The sequence below is a fragment of the Mandrillus leucophaeus genome, unplaced genomic scaffold, assembly GCF_000951045.1.
Source record: "Mandrillus leucophaeus isolate KB7577 unplaced genomic scaffold, Mleu.le_1.0 Scaffold464, whole genome shotgun sequence".
NCBI lineage: Eukaryota > Metazoa > Chordata > Mammalia > Primates > Cercopithecidae > Mandrillus > Mandrillus leucophaeus.
This window is the reverse complement of record NW_012104965.1, coordinates 418,125-436,692: the sequence shown is the minus strand read 5'-3', so window position 1 is coordinate 436,692 and position 18,568 is coordinate 418,125. Positions and strand designations below refer to the sequence as shown.

The 18,568-nt window shown below is 37.2% G+C and overlaps 1 protein-coding gene across 4 annotated transcripts in view; it reads right to left on the bottom strand.

Annotated features, from left to right (window-relative positions):
* PDE4B (phosphodiesterase 4B, cAMP-specific) overlaps nucleotides 1-18,568 on the bottom strand; it is a 444,432-nt gene that overhangs the window by 24,944 nt on the left and 400,920 nt on the right. For all 4 annotated transcript variants that reach the window (XM_011994950.1, XM_011994953.1, XM_011994952.1 and 1 more), the window contains one exon: nucleotides 16,726-16,838. In XM_011994950.1, the coding sequence (XP_011850340.1) occupies nucleotides 16,726-16,838 (113 nt within the window). The remainder of the gene's footprint in view (nucleotides 1-16,725; nucleotides 16,839-18,568) is intronic.

Below are 18,568 nucleotides of genomic sequence, written 5' to 3'. Positions count from 1 at the left end.
CATTTCCCTGTAATCGCTACCAACCATCTGAAACTTGATGTCCGGTTTCTTTATTGACAGGTTGGTCTTATTTGAAAAGCAAGTACAATTGAGTTGAGTTGGTATTATGGTCAAAGAAGTAATAATGGACATGCAATTGTCCATTAACATCTGCTTAATCAGCTAGAGTTCCATAATGGGTCATCTTAGTGAACAAGTTCTGCTGTACTAACATCTGCAGCAAACCTTTGGTGTGCCAGGGAACAAACACAGTGAGGTCATTCTCACTGTCCATGTGCCAAATCAGAAAGAAACTCTTCTAAACATGTTAGAATTGAGTGATTCTTTCCTTAAATGTTCAGCGATGTAGTAATCAATAAGTATCCAACGAAAAACAAGCATGAATATATCTACCATTATTCTGCATCAAAAATTATGATGAAGCAACCATAGAATCAATTCTACTTGCTAGTTAGAGGACAAATATCTGCTCAAGTGACATATTAAAAGGCAAAGCAGGAAAAAACCATTAATGCCTTCATACAGAATTGAAAAATATCAAAAGATCAAACAAATTTGAATATAGCAGCTCTATATCTTGAGATTAGGGCTTGAACAGCTCTCCAAATTATTAGATATTTCTTCCTATCTATCTAACCCTTTTCTGCTGTCCATTTTTCTCAGAATTTCTGAAAACTTCTCAAGAGATGATATAACACACATTATTGGAACGCTAAAAAATCAACGTTTCCTAGACCCAAAATGATTCCCATAAAAATGTTTATAGCAATTTCTCATGATCCAACATTCTCTCAACTCTGAAAGTTGCTGTAATGATGTAATCAAATTGACAAAAGATACTGTAACTATTTATACCTAAAGACTGATATAGTCACTATGCATTTTAAACTATATATATATAATATTTATAAACTATATTATGTTTCCACATATATAAGGTTTAGCAAATAAAAATTTGGGGCACCAAGTTAAATTTGAATTTCAGATAAAGAAGAGTTTTCTTTATCTTTTTTTTTTTTTTAACTGTAAGTATAGTCCTGATATTGCATATCCAAATCACCTATGAAGAGATTGGATTTCCAGGCCATACACTCATTATATATGTTAGGTTTAGGGACACTGTATATTTTTAGATAATTTAAACTTTTTGAACTTTTCTTTTTGATAGAGGACTTTTCTTCCAATGAAACGTAAGACCTGAAACTGTTCCTGGAGCATCACAATTTCATTTCATATACTTGATCCTTCCCTTTTAATTTGTCTGTTAATAGAGAAAGACAAAAAAAAAATGAACTTTGAAGATTTAAGATGATGGTCTGATAATTAAATTTAGCAGAAACCTTTTTCAACAGATGACAAAAATCATCATGGTAACTGAGAAAAATCAAGGAATCAAGGTACATTATTCAGTTACTCTTTTGTTTTTCCATTTAAGCCTTTCTATATTTTTTCTGTACAGGTATAATGGCTAATATTTAACTGAAAGCTTCTAGAGTCAATTCCAAGGCCACAGGGCATTAATATGATTCCAAAGTAGATGACAAAGGTTTCTTTGGAAACATTTCACAGCTAGAAGCTCTACAACTTACAGTATTTTTCAACAATCAGAAGACTTGTCATGGATCAGACCCACGGACCATTCAGTCTAGTGTCCTTTCCTGACCAGTGAAAAATAACACCTATGTTTTAGGACCTTCATATCTGACGTGAAAGTAGTTACACAGAACAGGGAAACTACCACCCAAATATTCTACTTTCTTTTCATAACCCATAGGTATTGGCCATGATTCTCTTTAAGAAGTGAATTCCATTTTCAGTCTATACTACCTCTTAGGTTGTTTTAAGTCCTGCCTTATTAAAGTTTCTAATAGTTTTTGCAGCTACAAAAATTTACCATAGTTTGTTTTTGAGATTATTACTCTACCCCTTAAAAACACCATGTAGAACACGTTGTGTTTATTATTAATTGTATTGATTTCAGCTAGTGACTTTCATACAGCCCTTGAGGTAAAAGACAATGGAATGCTTCAATACCTGCCTTGGGAATTGCCACTTCTGGACTAGTGATTTCTCAGGGTTAGGACAGCCTACTAATCTGGCAATTTTCAAGATCAACTCTAGGGCCTATCAAAAAAATAAATGAAAACTTTGGGCTACATAGATGTATCCTTTTCTTCCCTGAAAGCATATATGTTATCATCTGTTTTGATATTTCAGTAATCCCTAAGCTAGAGTATGTACCAGCAAATTGAGGAAAATCTGTAACAGATTGGAGGTTTGCACATATAAACTATTAACTAAAACTATAAAAGATGAAAATAGTTGCATAACATAGTTATAAAACAGACATAAATTTCATAGACTTAGCGATATCTTATGTAATTTTATCCTATTAAAAAGGTAGTTAGGCTTGTTATGTATTTTTAGCTATTATTAGCTATTAGCTATCACTTTTATTTTATGATAGCTATTAGCTATCATAATTTAGAAGAGATGGAGAGATGCTTTGAATAAGGCACCTCAAGATGTATAGGTTTGCTGGGTTCATGGAAGGTTGGTTAATAGAGGCAGCTTCTACTGCAAACATGAAGTAGAGGGGGTGCTGGTTGCAGGTTTGCCTTACCAGTGAGCTGCAGCTAATCCAACATCATAATAGCATTGATACAAGAGCATCTGAGGATTCAACTGAATCTGGAAATAAAATATGAACTGTAACTTAGTCTGAGAAACATGGCAAGTCATGAGTCTCTTAGAGACTAGAATTTTCTATCTTTGAAATGGGAAGATTAGGAATAATATATGTAAAGTGGCTGCCAAGGTGTCTGAGACCTAGTGTGTGCTCTTTCTTCCACAGGATTTGTACTTGAAGCCAGGTTTTATCTGTAAATTTCAAAATAATCTGAGCTCATGGTACCTTTCTCACTTTGGATTTGCTTTTGGGTGGAAGTTTCACTTGGTTCTTTGATACCTAAATACCTTATTTTCATTGTTGACAGCAGTGTATATAATTAACTACAGAATTCCTATAGCATGCTGCTGCAGGTGTGATGCAGTACTATGTCACATAGATTATGTGACACATGAGCTACTCATAGAAGTTCAGACTCTCTGGTTGACATTCAGATTATTCACCAGTCTAAGGAGCATAAACCAGAATTGCCAGAAAGATAGATGAAGCAAGTCAAATGAAAAACACCATAACTCAAAATGGCCTTACGTTTAAGTCATACCATAAAAAAGAGTCTATTTGGAGAAATTCAACTGTTGGTAACTATCCATTCGTGCTTCTTTGGTTTAGCCAATTTTCTCAAATTAAGACACTTTACAACTTTTTATCTATTGATTAAAAGCTATGACTGACCACAGACTACCTGACATAAGGATAACTGTACCAAGTATGCATTTTGCTCAGATTTTCACAGTTGAGATCAATGTGGTAACACGTATAAATTAATTGAATATGTGGCTGAGGTAAGAGGAGTGTCACCAATATGCCAGGAATGAAAACCAAATGATGGCAGATAATTAGGCTGCTATTCTCCAACAGATATGGAGAATGGCTGAGTTATAGACATGTGTGCTCATAAATAGGCTCCCCAGAGAGTGGAATAGCCATTGCCAGTCTCCGAAGAGCTTAGATTCTTGTCCACAGGATGCAGACTTTTTGAGAGAATAGTAAGCCAAATACTGCAAAACTGAACCAAAAACCAACCAAACAAACAAAAACTCCAACCAAAACCATGCTTCACATTTCTGCTCACAGGAAGAAAGCATTTGTCCCCGACAACTTTGTTCTTTGTTATCTGACTTTGGATGAAGGAGAAGGGTAGGAATAAGCTTTCCCTTTTTTCAGGGTACTTTGGGGAGTCATTGGGAACCAGATGAGGGTTTCTCATGCAACCTAACAATTAGAAAGCTGGAATTAGGCATGGCAGGCCCCTGCAAGTAGCCATTGCAGCACAGCAGGAAACAGGATTCCAGGGTTCTAATGGATTTACCACTAACAAATACTTGGTCATGGACAAATTAAATTAAGTTTCTGAACCTCATGCAATTGATAAAAAAAATTTATTCTAATGCCTACCATGTGCCTATAGCTAGTCTAACTGCTGGGGCTTCACTAGTGAACATGGTAGACACAATCCATGTCTTCAGTAACTTTACAGTCTAATGAAAGATATAAGTAAGAACCAAGTTCCATGATCAAAACCAAAAACTATATATTGTGATAGTAAATTGTAAAACCAACAGGCTGCTGAGTTAGGGTACTAAAAGAAGGTCTTTCTAAAGAGACGATATCTAAACTGAGGTCTGAAAAACAAGACCTGGTTGACTTCTAGCTTTAAAATTCTATGATGATATGTTTTGTTAACAAGTTATACAAGAATATAATAAATTGTGGATTTCCCTTTAACTTTTATTTTTAAATTATTCAAATTTTGAGCAAACAGAACAAGATTGACTCTACGTCTTGCCATTTAGTAGGTAAAGGACTTGGACAAATTGGTTATTTTTCCCAAATCTCAGTTTCATATCTGAAAATGGGGATACAGTAAGGCCTTCCTCAGGGTGAGTGTCATAGGAGAACACAGGTAAGAGTACCGTGTATGCAGCAATGGATACTTCAAATATGTTTTATTACCATCCTACACTGGACCTAGCAATACAAAAATAAGACACAGCTATAACTCAAAGATAATAATGCTATTTAATGCTCTATCCTGGTACCACAAGAAGCTTTGAGAGCAAATAAACTTTAAGTGAAGAAATGGGCCTTAGAAATCTCTGCATTGTCTCATAACTAATGTTCCCTTGGGCAGATGCAGAGTTTTCTGGGAAATGAAGTCCTGGATTATGTGGTTAGATTTGAGAAGCAGTGATTGGAAATTTCTGAATTTTTCCTAATCTCTATTCCTCCTTTCTTAACTTTCCAAAAAGGAGCTCATATTTTGCTCATTTTAACCCAATGTATTTAACTTCTTCAAAACAAAGAGAATCTACTCTTACCAAGGAGTTCATACTTTTGTTCATTTTTGACAAAGTTCTTTTATTTTGGCACTGTATTGAGGGCCCTAAACAGTCTTTCTTGAAAAGCAATATGTGACCTTTCTTAGTTTGCAAATTTTACTAAAGGCATTAGGCAATGACTTTATCTTAATACTTTAAATATGTAAAAGAAAAAATATAAATACAAAAGAATTTTAAATTAATTCCAATAAATTGAAGCAAACTCTCTGAAATTAAATGATACTGATTTTTAAATATTAAAAAAATACTAGCAAATCTTGATAAAATATTCTCAAGGATGCTCCCATGCAATGCAAGAAAGATGCAAATAAACTTTGCACAACCAGTTCCTGAGTGTTAAAATACAGCAGGAAAAGATTCAGTGGTAGCTCTCCCTGACAAGAACACAAATAATATACTGAGCCTGGCCAAGAAAAACATACCCATTGCATTAGTAAACATATATGTATCTAAATCATCTGACTCACTTATAGAATGGAATCAGTAACAGCAATCACAATGGACAACGGCTACAGGCATTGGGGGGCACTGTTTCCTTTCAGCTTGCTAAATGGGTAGCATCTGGCAGGTTAAATTAATTCTTGTGGATTATGAGTGAGGGATCCAGAGTGGGAGTTGGAGTCCATTTCATTAGTGACCCATTAGAAGGTCCCTAGCTTCTCACCATCACACAAAAGTATACTGGAAATGCACATTGAACTGGATAGTGTAAAAATGTTTCATAACTTTAAATTTTTTGAAAATACTGAAAGAAAATCTCCATCTTTATTATTGTTCTGTGCCCACCAGTGAGGTCATTACCCTGCCAGCATTGTTGAAAAGCAGGATAATCCATTAAAAGTCCCCATGTCAACAAATGTCTTAAATGACCAAGAAAACTGCAGAGAGCTTTTTAAAATAAACCAAGTATCAACTACCACCAACTGACAAAAACTTTCTTTGCTTTTCACTTCCATCTTTACAATTAAACAGAAAGAGATCTATGCCTCCTTGGCATGTATTAGCCTGAATCCTGCAAGGAAACTGGAGTCTAAAACATTCAACACTTGCAATCTGAGCAGACATAAATAAAATCCCAGATAACTAAAATGTTAGCTATGGTATTAATTGATAAGATAGGTAAGAGGATGGTCTATGAAAATGTTATGGAAGTTAGAATAGCTAAGGCAGGGTTTCAAAAAAAGCCCCACAGTTTGGTGTCCTAGAGGCAGAATCATAGCACAAGGTCTGATCTGATGACATGTTTGAGCCAAGGGGAAGTTCTCTAGGCAATGAAATATAAAGATGGAGGGTAAATCCCTCTGTTTCTTTATTCTCAAGTGATGATAATATTCTGAAGCCATATTTTCCATAGATTTTCTGACATTGAGGGTAGAGAGGAAGTTGGAAGTCCACTGTTTTCATCAAGAGGAGCTACTAAAAATTTTAGTCTCTCTTTAAAAAAAAAAAATCTGTGTCTTTCCTTTTTACACACAAATGATTCTCCTAGCCCTTAAATGGATCTTCCCTCAGTAAAATCTCCACCATTTTACCCTTTTTTTTTTTTTTTTTTCCGACAGGGTTTCACTCCCATCATCCAGGCTGGAGTGCAGAAGTGCAGTGGTGCGATCTTGGTGCACTACAACCTCTGCCTCCAGGGCTCAAGCGATTCTCATGCCTCAGCCACCCCAGTAGCTGGAACTACAAGCACGTGCCACTGAGCCCAGTTAATTTTTTGTATTTTTAGTAGAGACAGGGTTTCTCTGTGCTGGCCAGGCTGGTCTTGAACTCCTGGCCTCAAGTGATTCACCCTCTTAGGCCTCCCAAAGTGCTGGGATTACAGGCGTGAACCACTGGTCCGGACTCATTTTAGCTTTTTTTTTTTTTTTTTCTTTGCGATGGAGTTTCGCTCTTGTTGCCCAGGCTGGAGTGCAGTGGATGTGATCTGGGCTCCCTGCCCTCCACCTCCCAGTCTCAAGTGATTCTCCTGCCTCAGCCTCTCAAGTAGCTGGGATTACAGCATGTGCCACCATGCCCAGCTAATTTTTTTTTTTTAATTAGAGACAGGATTTCATCATGTTGACCAGGCTGGTCTCAAATTCCTGACGTCAAGTGATTCGCCCACCTTGGCTTCCCAAAGTGCTGGGATTACAGGCATGAGCCACTGCGCCCGGCCTCATTTTAGTTTTTTAATTCACATTTTCTATATCTTATTCCAATAACTAAAACACTAAGCTTTCTTATTCACTTAAGAATTAGAAATTTTCTTTTCATTTCTTACATTATATACTAAGGAATTTTCTTTTACTTTGTTCTACTTCGTAACATAGATAATGATTAGAAATTATGGAGGAAAAAAGAGCTAACTTTAGACTGTCAAGGATCTTCTAGGAATAATTTCCCTTAATCAATATTTTCCCAAGATGCTCAATTCTCCGAGTAATTTTCACTTGATTTTCCCCACATTTAAATAATTACATTAATAGTTTATTATTTATCCAAATTTTATGGCAAAATATTTGCAGTATCAGCTTAACTCAGGGGTCTACACATACTAAGACTCATTTTAAGTTAGCTAAATACATAAAAATGTGTCTCTATATGCTGTGAATCAGACTTATTTGCTTTAAACTATTTACAAGGCATTAATTACATTTATATTATGTATTATTTCTCAATAGATAGCTACCAACACCATTGTACCTAACTCCACTAGGATCTTGGTAATATGACTCAAGAATCAAGAAATTATATTTGGGTTGTGAGAGCTTTACATAATTTGGTTCACTGTGCGGAAACATTCTAGGGTGTAGGGAGAGGGTCAAACTGGAATCACCATCTCAAGTTCAACTTTCCATGCCAACGGCTCGGCAAAGTGGCAGAGAGAACCCAAGGCTTACCAATCCAAGCGGTAAAACTTTCCAATTTATCATCTTCAGTTTCAGAGAGAGGAAAGAAAGAAATAGAAAGAAGTTAAGGGCAGTTACACTAACCACAGGGTATTTTTACTACCTAAACTTTGGCATTGGAATTAGTGAGAAAGCAAACAACAATCAAAAGCCTCAAAAGTTTAAGGCTTTTTAAAAATTCTGAAATTAAAACCAGGGGCATTTAAAGTAACTCACTTCAACTAGTTCTTGCTATGTTTTGATCAGTTAATTTTCAGGCATACTAAATTAGTTCTTTACTTGAAATTATTAAGACACTTATGTGTACCTTTTACACAAGATGTGTAAATGAAGAATGAGAAGTCTAAAAGTCAATGTAAACAAAAGACAGAATGTCCCATGTCTTTCTCAAACATATCCAGCCTTTTGCTGAAGATGAACAGTAAGCCAGATTTATGATCAGACCTATATTTTAATACCTTAATCCCACCAATTCACCTTAAGACTTTGGAGAAGCCATGCCATAATAAAATTACTTTTCATTTAGAATGTGCCTTATATTTTACAAAATTATTTGGAGTACATTAGGTACTTTAATCCTCACTTGTTATTAGTGGCAAAAGCTACCTCATTTTCTCATCTATAAAATGACTTCAAATAGAAATAGGTAATAATACTTAAGGCTCTCTTCTAGGCTTAAAGTTCTAGGACTTTGTCTAATGTAATCATGTAAAACTATAACTAGAAAGAAAATGTTTAGATCTTTCTTGGTTTGATTTATCAAATTTCATCATCAATAGTGACCAAAGACATTAGATAGTTGACAAATTAATACTTCACTGTGCCCTGTCTGATTGGCTTTAGCATAGCCTATATAATTGAATTGGAAATATATTTTTATTTAATGATAATTTTTTTTTTTTACTATTTTCTTTCTAAAACAACTACTTAAAATCTATCTTTTTAGATATCAAATGCCAATACCTCTCGTCCCAAATCTAAAATTTAAAAATTGGCTTAGTCATTTTTACTTCCTGGTATCTGTATTCAAATTTCATTTTTATAATTGCTTAAAGTTAAAACATTATGCACTACGCTGTTAGCAAAAAGTGAGGGGATGGCGGCCATGTAAAGTGTTTAATAATTAATTTAAAAATTATAATTATTTTGAGTAGCTAAAAAAATTAGAAGATGAAAGTGACTGAGCCATGAAGATACATTTTATTTTAATACATTTGCTAAACTTCAATCTTTGGGGGCTCTAGATTTCAAAAGTGATATATTTTAAAATTGCAAGTAATTAGCAGAAGGAAAAAAGTGACTGATGAACAGAATGGCATGATTTATAGCTTTAAAATCTACTCCATAAGAAGAAAAAATTATCAGGCACTTCCCAAAACAGAAACAAAAGAAACAGGAATTTTACTGTCTTCTTCATTTCTAAATAACTTAACAGTCCTTTCTTTGTGGAAGCACTTGGCTACTTTAAAGTCAATCAAACAAAGGAAGTTACAGTGAAATATCCAAGAGACTAAACAGTTTGGCACCACTTGAGGGAAACATCACGTACAAGTGCGCAAGACAGAGAGGGGCTGGTAGGTCCCTGAAAAATGCTAGAGGGAAAGGATGCTCAGGAAAGCACATTGACAACTGGCACCGTGCCTTCAAGAGCGTGAAACCTATTGACTGCAGCACAAATTTGCCCTGGCATCTTCTTGTTTAGTAAGTCCTGGTTTCCAGATATCTGAGCTATCTCTACTTGTTGAGCACACTTTTACTCAGAAGAAAAATGTTTTGGAAGAAAAATGGAACTGCAAGCTCCACCCTTGGTTTTTCTTTCATAGATAACAATGGCATAGAACCTACGAGCCTTTTAGACTGGGACATATTTAAAAAAAAAAAAACAAAAAAACCAAAAAAGTTTTAAAAAGATGAGAAAGAATTATTTTTTAAAAATAGAGACCAAACATTTATTCTGCTAATGTGTTGAATTCTATTTTTCAAGACTAGTGTTCTACATTTACATTTGACAATCTAAACATAGTTATTATTTTTTCCCTAATGTGGAGAAAGATGGTCACCTTAAAATGATTTATGTATCAGATTTTGAGACTATTATGCTCTCTTGTCAGCTAGCCAGAGGTAAAACAATCAAAGGCAATGTCCTCTTACTTCATTTCTGCTTGCTTTTTGGAGACTTGCTCACTTGGGGACTTTCAAGTGAGTTAGGCAGAATGATTGGGTCAAATGGATTGCCATTGAGTAAAGGAAATGGTTCTGTTAAAACCAATGAAGAACTATTTAAATAAAACAAAACAGATTACAAATCAAACTTATTACAAAGCACCAAATAACCTTCAAACTCTGTGATTTGCTAAGTTTTGAGAAGACTAGAACTTGGAATACTGAATTGCACTAATACTAATACTCACTAGTACAACTCCATTTTGTCATAGAAAGAGTAACTGAAACATTGACAAAGAATAAATAGCTTAACCTTCTCTTTTATCTTTATTTGAAGACAAAGCCCAAGAAAAACAGTGGACATGTTACCTCCAAAAATTTCTCTTACATATTACTGAAGCATTAATTCTATTTTATGGTCATGTTCCATGCCTTGGAAAGGTTGTGGCATAAAATGAAATTGCCCCAATTATTTGAATGATAATATAAATTAAAAAAGTAAGAATAGCTTATCTCTATTTCCCTTTTTATTTTGAGAAGCAGGGAAAAAGGGAATTTGGGGGTAGTCTATAGTCCTTTGAACGAACCTTTATTATCTTATCTTAGGCCATGTTGGAGAATTTTAAGAAACAGATCTTGAAGTTAGCAAATTGATCTGAAATAGGAAATGGATTAGTTTAATACCATTATTTGCATTTTTATGAGCACTTTATAACCATTTTCTATAATTGTGATTGCTCTTTACCCTTATCTATGTTAGGAGACACTGCTTCCCAGGCAAGAAGACTGAGCCTAGGGCAATTAATGGCTGTCCTAGAGGTTGTGAGTATGGTAGCTACAGAATATAAATTTGAACCAGGCCTCCCTAATGCTTGCCACAGTTGAAAGAACAAGATCACCCACCAACCAATCCAAAATCCCCTTAGAAGAATTACTAAATAACTCTAAACTTTTTTCTATCTTTATATGCCTCATTGGGATCATTGATAGTAAGTCAGATGAACTGGGTATGAATCCTGGCTCTATGATTTACCTTAGGCAAGTTATTTCAACTTTCTATGCCTCACTTTACTCGTCTGTGAAGCAGGAATAATAACAGTACCTATTTCAAAGGGTTACTGTGAATATTGATTATAGAATGAGGTAAAGAGCTTAGCACAATGACTGCATACATCTGTAAAGGTAGTTCTGTTGTTTACTAATATTATTCAATCAATAAACTGAAGAGCTGAGTCTTTTCCAACTATTTTGTTTTACAGAAGAGAAAATGGAAAGATTCCAAATAGTTTTATTGTCTATAATACTATACCTAAGGGAAGGCAGAGCTAGAACTCAAACTCATGGCTTATTCCCAAGCTCTCTTCACTTTATTTTGCTCCCGCCATAATTTAGTCTATATAAATCTGAGCAGTAAAGAGAGAAAATTTGAACCAAAAAAAAATGTATGAGTGCCCACCTGGCTACCAGAATTCTATTCTGCCCTCTAATCCAGGCTCACCTCTAACATACGTGGGGCCACAAACTGTAAGTCTAAATATACAAAGATATACATTGAGCTATCTCCTTTACTTGTACTTTGACAGATATTCCTCCATAATAGCCTGGAAGGTCAGGTTGAATTTCAAATTCTTGAACTCCTTGGATATGGGTGGGCCCTCTTCTTTCCCCATGCCCTTCCATCTCCAGGGACCTGTGAGCAGCTGGTGTGAGCCCTGGACCACTACCTGGTTGCCTAAGTTCCTTCTACACAAGTGTCTTCACACCTGTCATTGCTGCCTCTTGGTTAAACTCCTTAGGTCTAAGGGTGTGTATGCCTGCAGCACATGCCAGGAAGAGGCTTGTATGGCTGGGAAGTGGGTTCAAAGCCATCTGGACAGAGAATGTGGGGGTCCAGCAGATGCAAAATGTAGTTTAGAAAGGGGAGCAAAGCTGCTCCCTTGGCCCGGCCAACTCCTCACTTCCTGGGGTGGAGGGCAGCAGAAGGAAGGCCAGGCTAAGGCCCTCTGATTACAGCACAGAGCCCAGGAAAAGGATCCATCTTATGCTAGGGTGGCACTGCTGTAATCATATCATTACATTTTAGGCAGAAGTGGCATGAATATTCCTTTCAAGGACTGAACACCTGTCTACCTTCTCTCTTATGGAGCTCTAACATGAATCCACTGGCCAGTAAGATCTATTTCCTATCAGTTCTGCGGGAGCTGGCATTTTCCATAGTTATTGATTATTCAGTTAAATACAAAATGGTTTACCCCTCATTAGGGCAATCAGCCTGTCATGATCACCATCCAGTGTCATGCAGCCTAATTCCCAGCTGGCTTGGGGCCTGGTAGAATTGTGTGACTTTATCCCGCACACCCAAGAGCACTGGCAATTAGTTGCCTTCGTGCTCCCTGTTTAGTAGTCTAGTATGGCTGCACCCGAAGAACTGGAAAAATAAGCCTGCGTAGCCAGGAGGACTCACTTCCCCATGATGGTTATCTGTAGCCGACTTCACAATGCCTTAAGAGAAAAAGGACCATCTATCTCCCATTTCTATCTTAGCAAACATTTACTCAAGTGCTAGGTCCTAACACTTCATTCTAAAAAAAAAAAAAAAAGTACTAATACACAGGGCCACTCTTTTCAACAACAGAATATCCATTTTCACCCAGCAGCACCCAACCTTTGCACTGCATATAAAACAGCCCCAGAGCAAAACCAATGGAGAACGAAAAGGACAGTGGAGGGCGTTTGTGGGGGAAGTGAAGACAGTGACTAGTTGCTTGAACATAGCTCCTTTCTGAACACCACAGCATGTTCATCCTTTGAAAAACATTTAGCATTCTGGGTAGGAATGACCCTTTTGACGTTTTTCACCTGATAATTCTAGGTGAGAAACTAGGTTTCTCAGTACAATGAGGGAAGGAACACCTCCCCATTCCCCGTCAGTCACAATTAGCCTCCCTGGGATTGTTCTGGGTTGCTCCTTCCTCAGCCACTGTTGTTGCAACCCTGTACTTTTCTGACTGCGTCTGTCAGGAAGGAGACAGGAAATTCTAGTCACCCTCACAGCAGCTGCGCCATTCCTCCTATCCTCCTCTAATGACGTCGGTTGGCTTTGGTGACACGAGGTCAGGAACTGAGCCACAGTGAAGGTCAGGAAGATAGGTCACTGTTTATGCCGTTGCTGGGCTGGGGACCCTGCTGAGGCTATTTGCTTTCTTCCTTTCTATACTGTTTCTCTTTCCGTTCCTCTTTTTATAATGGAGAGCCAAAGCATCCTGTTTTCAAAACATCTGACTGTTTTGCCACTGAGGAACTCATGCTCTGATGCATTTTGCTGAAGTGTAAGACAATTCTTCTAATTCAGGAGGTGATGAAAATTGAAACACAAAATTAATGAACAATTCTAAGAAGGCAATCTGTCGTTAAGCAAAACAGCTAGCTCTAACATGTCTAATCAAATTTGGGCAGCTGGCAGGAGGTTCATTAGCCATCCTTTTCATGTTAAATAACAATACCATTGCCTTGTAAAACTTCTGCTGAACTTATTCCATCTTCTAGTAATTCTTGGAGGAAAATAATTTACAAGACTAAAGTACCTGGCAGCATCGTTCTCTAAAATTCTGGAATTCCATTTGGACCATGGCCAGCATTAAGGGATCAGAGAAATTTGGGCCAAAGAGAGGACGATGTTTCCCATCTAACTCTCTGGGCTATGAAATACATTTGAGAAAGTCTTTTAGGAGATTTGAGTCACTCAGTTTTCTTCAGAATTTAAAGGATTAAGGAAAACAAACAAACTGAAAAAGCACAACCCTACCTAGATGAAGTAAAGATGAAAGATGCTTGCTCTTCCTCCACCAAACACAGTTAACTCTCTACCAGTGGCATGTAGACTGCACTTATGTAATTCCCAAATACCCCTCAGCATTACACGATTTCACCTATCACCATTCTTAAGATCAGATATTGCAAACAAAACTTAATGGGCACTTAGCTGAAACAGAACTAGGAACACAGAGTTTTTGCAAAAATGTAGTGGATACTGCTGATAGGTACACGCCCTCTATAACATGTCTTCACATCACTTCTAGATCTTAAACTCAGAGACTTTTACCCTGGCTCCTTAGTTGATAAGGGTAAGCAAAATATGGCCAAATAAGACTACATAGTAATGGGAGTGATGATCAGGATAAAGTTTTAAAATGTCAACTTCAACTTGGATGGAAATCTCAGATAATTTCAACAACATTGAAAAGTGAATATGCAATATAATTTTTTTTTTTTTGCCACGGATAATTCAGTTCCCAAAGAACGGGTGCAGATCAATTTCTTTCTGGTGGTCACAAAAATGTTTGCATTGCATTATCTCGAACTCTTGGGCTCAAGCAATCCCAAAGTGCTGCCTCAATCTCCCAAAGTGCTGTGGTTACAGGTGTGAGCCACCACACCCTGGCCTCATTGCCTTATATCATACGTGTCATGGTGCATGTTATGCTTAAGTTTAACCTGAGACAATTATGTGAATAATCAATAATCTTTTAAAAGGTAGTAAAAAGAGATATTTTTAAAATTTATTCTTAGCTGTCAGTTGGGCATCATTCATGCACTAAGTAATTGCTTTGCCTGACAATCTTTCCACTGTAGATCTAGAAAATGACTGAGGCTGCATGCTTTTTACTTAAGCTAACTGTGTCAGCATTGAAGGTTAGCCCTTTTGTTAGGGTTAGCTCTATTCAACTTTCATTGCTTCCTGCACACAACACCATAAAGGAGGAGCGGAAGCCTGAGCGATTGGAATCCTCACCCGTATCTACAGAGTGCCTGGTCTCAGAGCCTTACTAACTACTATGCTGAATAAGATTGTTTTTAATAAATTTGCAAGACAGTCAATGTCTATTTCCAGCACTCTAGGCATGAATGGGATTAGAATACTACAGCATGTTGACACTCAAAATGAAAATTAATGGCAACTTGTAGTCTCTCAGGGGGTACTCTTTTTCTCTTCTTGGAGTTAATTGTCTGCTTTATCTTGGTGACTCTAGTTAGCATATTTTGGTGACTACTGAAGTTTGCCATATTCTCTATGGTGAAAGCTATTGAAAAACTACCCCATAAATGTTGGATCTACATCTTGCATAGCCGTCAATTATCACAAAATACAGGGAACAGAGTGTCTGCTAACGCTCCAAAGTAGGCTCAAGCCTTGTGGAAGTCCTTCTACATGGAGTCCCAGTGTGATTTGGAGAAGTCACAGCAAAGCCGTCCTCACAGGGAAGCAGTTGGTTGAGCTTTACCCCAGCCTGGAAAATCCCTGAGTTTAACCTTCAATTGAGACCTTCAGAGAAAAGTCAATAAATAGTTAATCCTCAAATGTGTTCTTTTCTTTTTTTTCCCTTCCAACTTAAACTCTAAACTAAAATTTTAGAAAGGGACTTATTTTCACCCTTTCATTAACCAATAAACAAAGAGTTCCAAGTAGGAAGAGTCCCCCCTCCCCTCCTTGAGGATCTCCTGAGGACACACTGCTTCCTCTGCGCAGATCCTCTGAGCGGCAGCCAGCAAGCCTTGATCCAAAGGTGGTACTTTTACCCCAGGAAAACTGGAGAAGGGACACACACTCACTGGTGCACCTCAGGGCTGGAAAGGGCATGCTGGCAGGTGTGGAACAAAATCTCTTCTCAGCCCCAGAAACATAGACAACAAGACGATACCTCAGGCTAGAATGATTGGGACTGTGAAATGTGCACTTATAAAGGTATGGTGTAAGGCTTTTTAACAAAGTGTATGTGTGTGTGTGTGCCTGTGTACACACACATATATAACTTTGTATAACTTTATAACAATATGTATTTAATATAATATTCTCCAAGGTAAAAATACAAACAAAAAGCAACAACTCTCACTACATAAATTAGCACTCTAAGTCCAGGTGTTAATTAAACAAATGATACAATGATAGATAATTAAGGCTCTTCAACATTAAGCTTTGTCTAGGGATTGTAAATAAAACCATTTTGGGGGCAGTATGCATGAAGCAATTTCAAATGATTTCACTATGAAAATCAGCAAACTTAAACAAAAGAAAACTTCTGGTTTTGGAGACAAAGTACATTGTTTCTTTTTTATCTTAGATCATGAAAGCATCACAAAAGAAATCTTAGAAAATCCCAGGATGTCCTTCTTCTTAGAGGGAATTTATCCAACTTGAACGCAGAACATTCTTTCCAATTGATATATGAAGGTTAAACTACTTTCTTGTCTAAAAATAAATATGTGACACCTGATTGCAATGCAGCAAGATTCACTCAGATTTTAGTTCCCTGATAATTGTAAAAAAAATTTAAAGCACTTTCCATTTTATATTGATTTGGAAGCTTTACAGACAGACACCTCTCACCTTAAACCTATTCCAAATTGCATCGGTAAGAGAGAAATTTGGCTTCTGGAAATTGAAGTGTACTGAGGATTTTAAACTTTTGCTGTAGCATCAAGACACAAGTAGAGAGTGACACTTTGGAACAGAATCTTCTAGACAAAGCAAGAAACACATTCTTAGGGTTGGTAGCGTTCCCTGGTACACTCTGCAGCAGACAGAGGTGAGGGGAGCTGGAGCTCCCTGCATGATCACACTTTAATGAATAAAAAGGTCATCTCTTACCTTGTTAGAAGCCATCTCACTGACAGAGCGGTAGGTCTGTATGGTCTCTAGCTGGTCTAAACACCAGTCTAATTCCTCCAGCGTTTCCATTGCTAATTTTTGATAAGATTCTTCTGCAAACAAACACACAGGCATGTAGTTAGGCTGAAGCGGCTGCAGGCTGTCCATAGCACAGTCACCGCTGCCACCGCTGATTCCGGCGCTACTGAAGGTGCCCCCGTGCTCCTTCATTATTTGCACGCTGGCTCCTTCCTTCCAGCTCTCTCCACCAGGAGAACAAATCACAGTGGTGCTCTGCCTGGGATGGCTGGTGCCAAGTTTCTCCCCCACCCCCCGCCTGGGTGAGGTGTCGGTGATCTACCAAGAAACTTCCTCTGAGGAAGAAGGCGGAGGGAACGGGAACGGTCTCTTATAAGCTCATCTGCATAAATGTGTCCTAAAACTAAAGGCAGAAGCAGCAAAGAGTTTTCTCAGGCTCTCTTTGCCTTAGTCATCCCAGGGTTCTTTAGGGTATGTGATGTCATTTCTGAGTGTTTTGCCATCTCAAGGAGAAATGAGGAAAGCTTTTTCTCATTTTGCTTTTCTTCTAAATGAAACAGTCAAAATTTGGGCGAAAACTGGTTGACGATTACGTTCAAATTCTAGGCAGTCATTCATGCTGGGGAATGTGTTCATGTTGGAAGAACTTCTAATTCAGCGAACACTGACTCGCACAAGTAAGAGGCATGGGCTATTCCTTTCTCTCCCTGAAATCTTCCCTTTAATTAGAGGGAAAATGAGGTCTCCCTGATAAGACTCCAGTCTAAAAGAAGCTGTCTGGAGTCTTACGTGAACACGTTTATTGGCCTGGGAGTCCTGCAGCTCTTGTTATACTAAACAAAGCTAAAACTTCCCTTCTGCAAGTGCCAGGATCACAGGGAAATTCTGAACCGGACTTTCAGGTGGAGCCAGATGTGAACATGGCAGATTTTTATTTTGATTAAAGCTGGGGGTTCTGATTTGCTGCCCTAAGACTCTAGACTTCCTGGAAATATTGTTGGAGGTCCACACAAAAAATATTGTTGTGAAGACCACATTTTTTTTGCTAATTAAAACTTTTTACATATCCTTAACATGTCATTTTACATCCAAAAGTTTGTGAGTCTAAAAAATACTTCAGGTTATTGGCTTAAGAAATCTGTCCTAACAAACACTGAATTAACTTGATAAATGCTAGATGAATTAATGAAGCTACAGAGAGTTGTAAAAAGCTGTTGGACTCTCCTGCACACAGGACTGTTTTTGAGAGAAACAGCATGAACTCTATCTACCAAGCTTTCTGAAAAACAAACACACAATAGGCACTAATAAAATGTAAAATCTCATATAGAGTTCTAATATAACATTCCTGCCATAATTAAAAGACATATATTTATACAGAAATTCTAGCAAGACCACATAGTTTTTAAAAATTATTATATGAATAATCTTATGTCTGTGGTGCGCAAATACTTGAAGCAGAAAAGAGAATCAACAGAACTGTGATTCCAAGTAACTGGAATCACTTGGCCACAGACGCTTATTTCAAAGAATAGTTGCTTTGTTTATCCCAGAAATATTCATACACTTCAGGATAAACAGGGGTTAAATTCAATATCCTGTATGTCATACTTAAAAAGCCACAAAACCACGGGAGGTAACTTCCTCCATTTTTTTTTCACACTCTTCAAAAATGTGCAGACAAGAATTGAGGTGTTTTTAATAAAACTCATTTCAAGTCAGACTTACACATACCTTCCTTCCTTTCTTCCTCTTCAGTTTTGCAATGCTGCCTCAACACGAAGATTCTCTGACTTACTCTCCA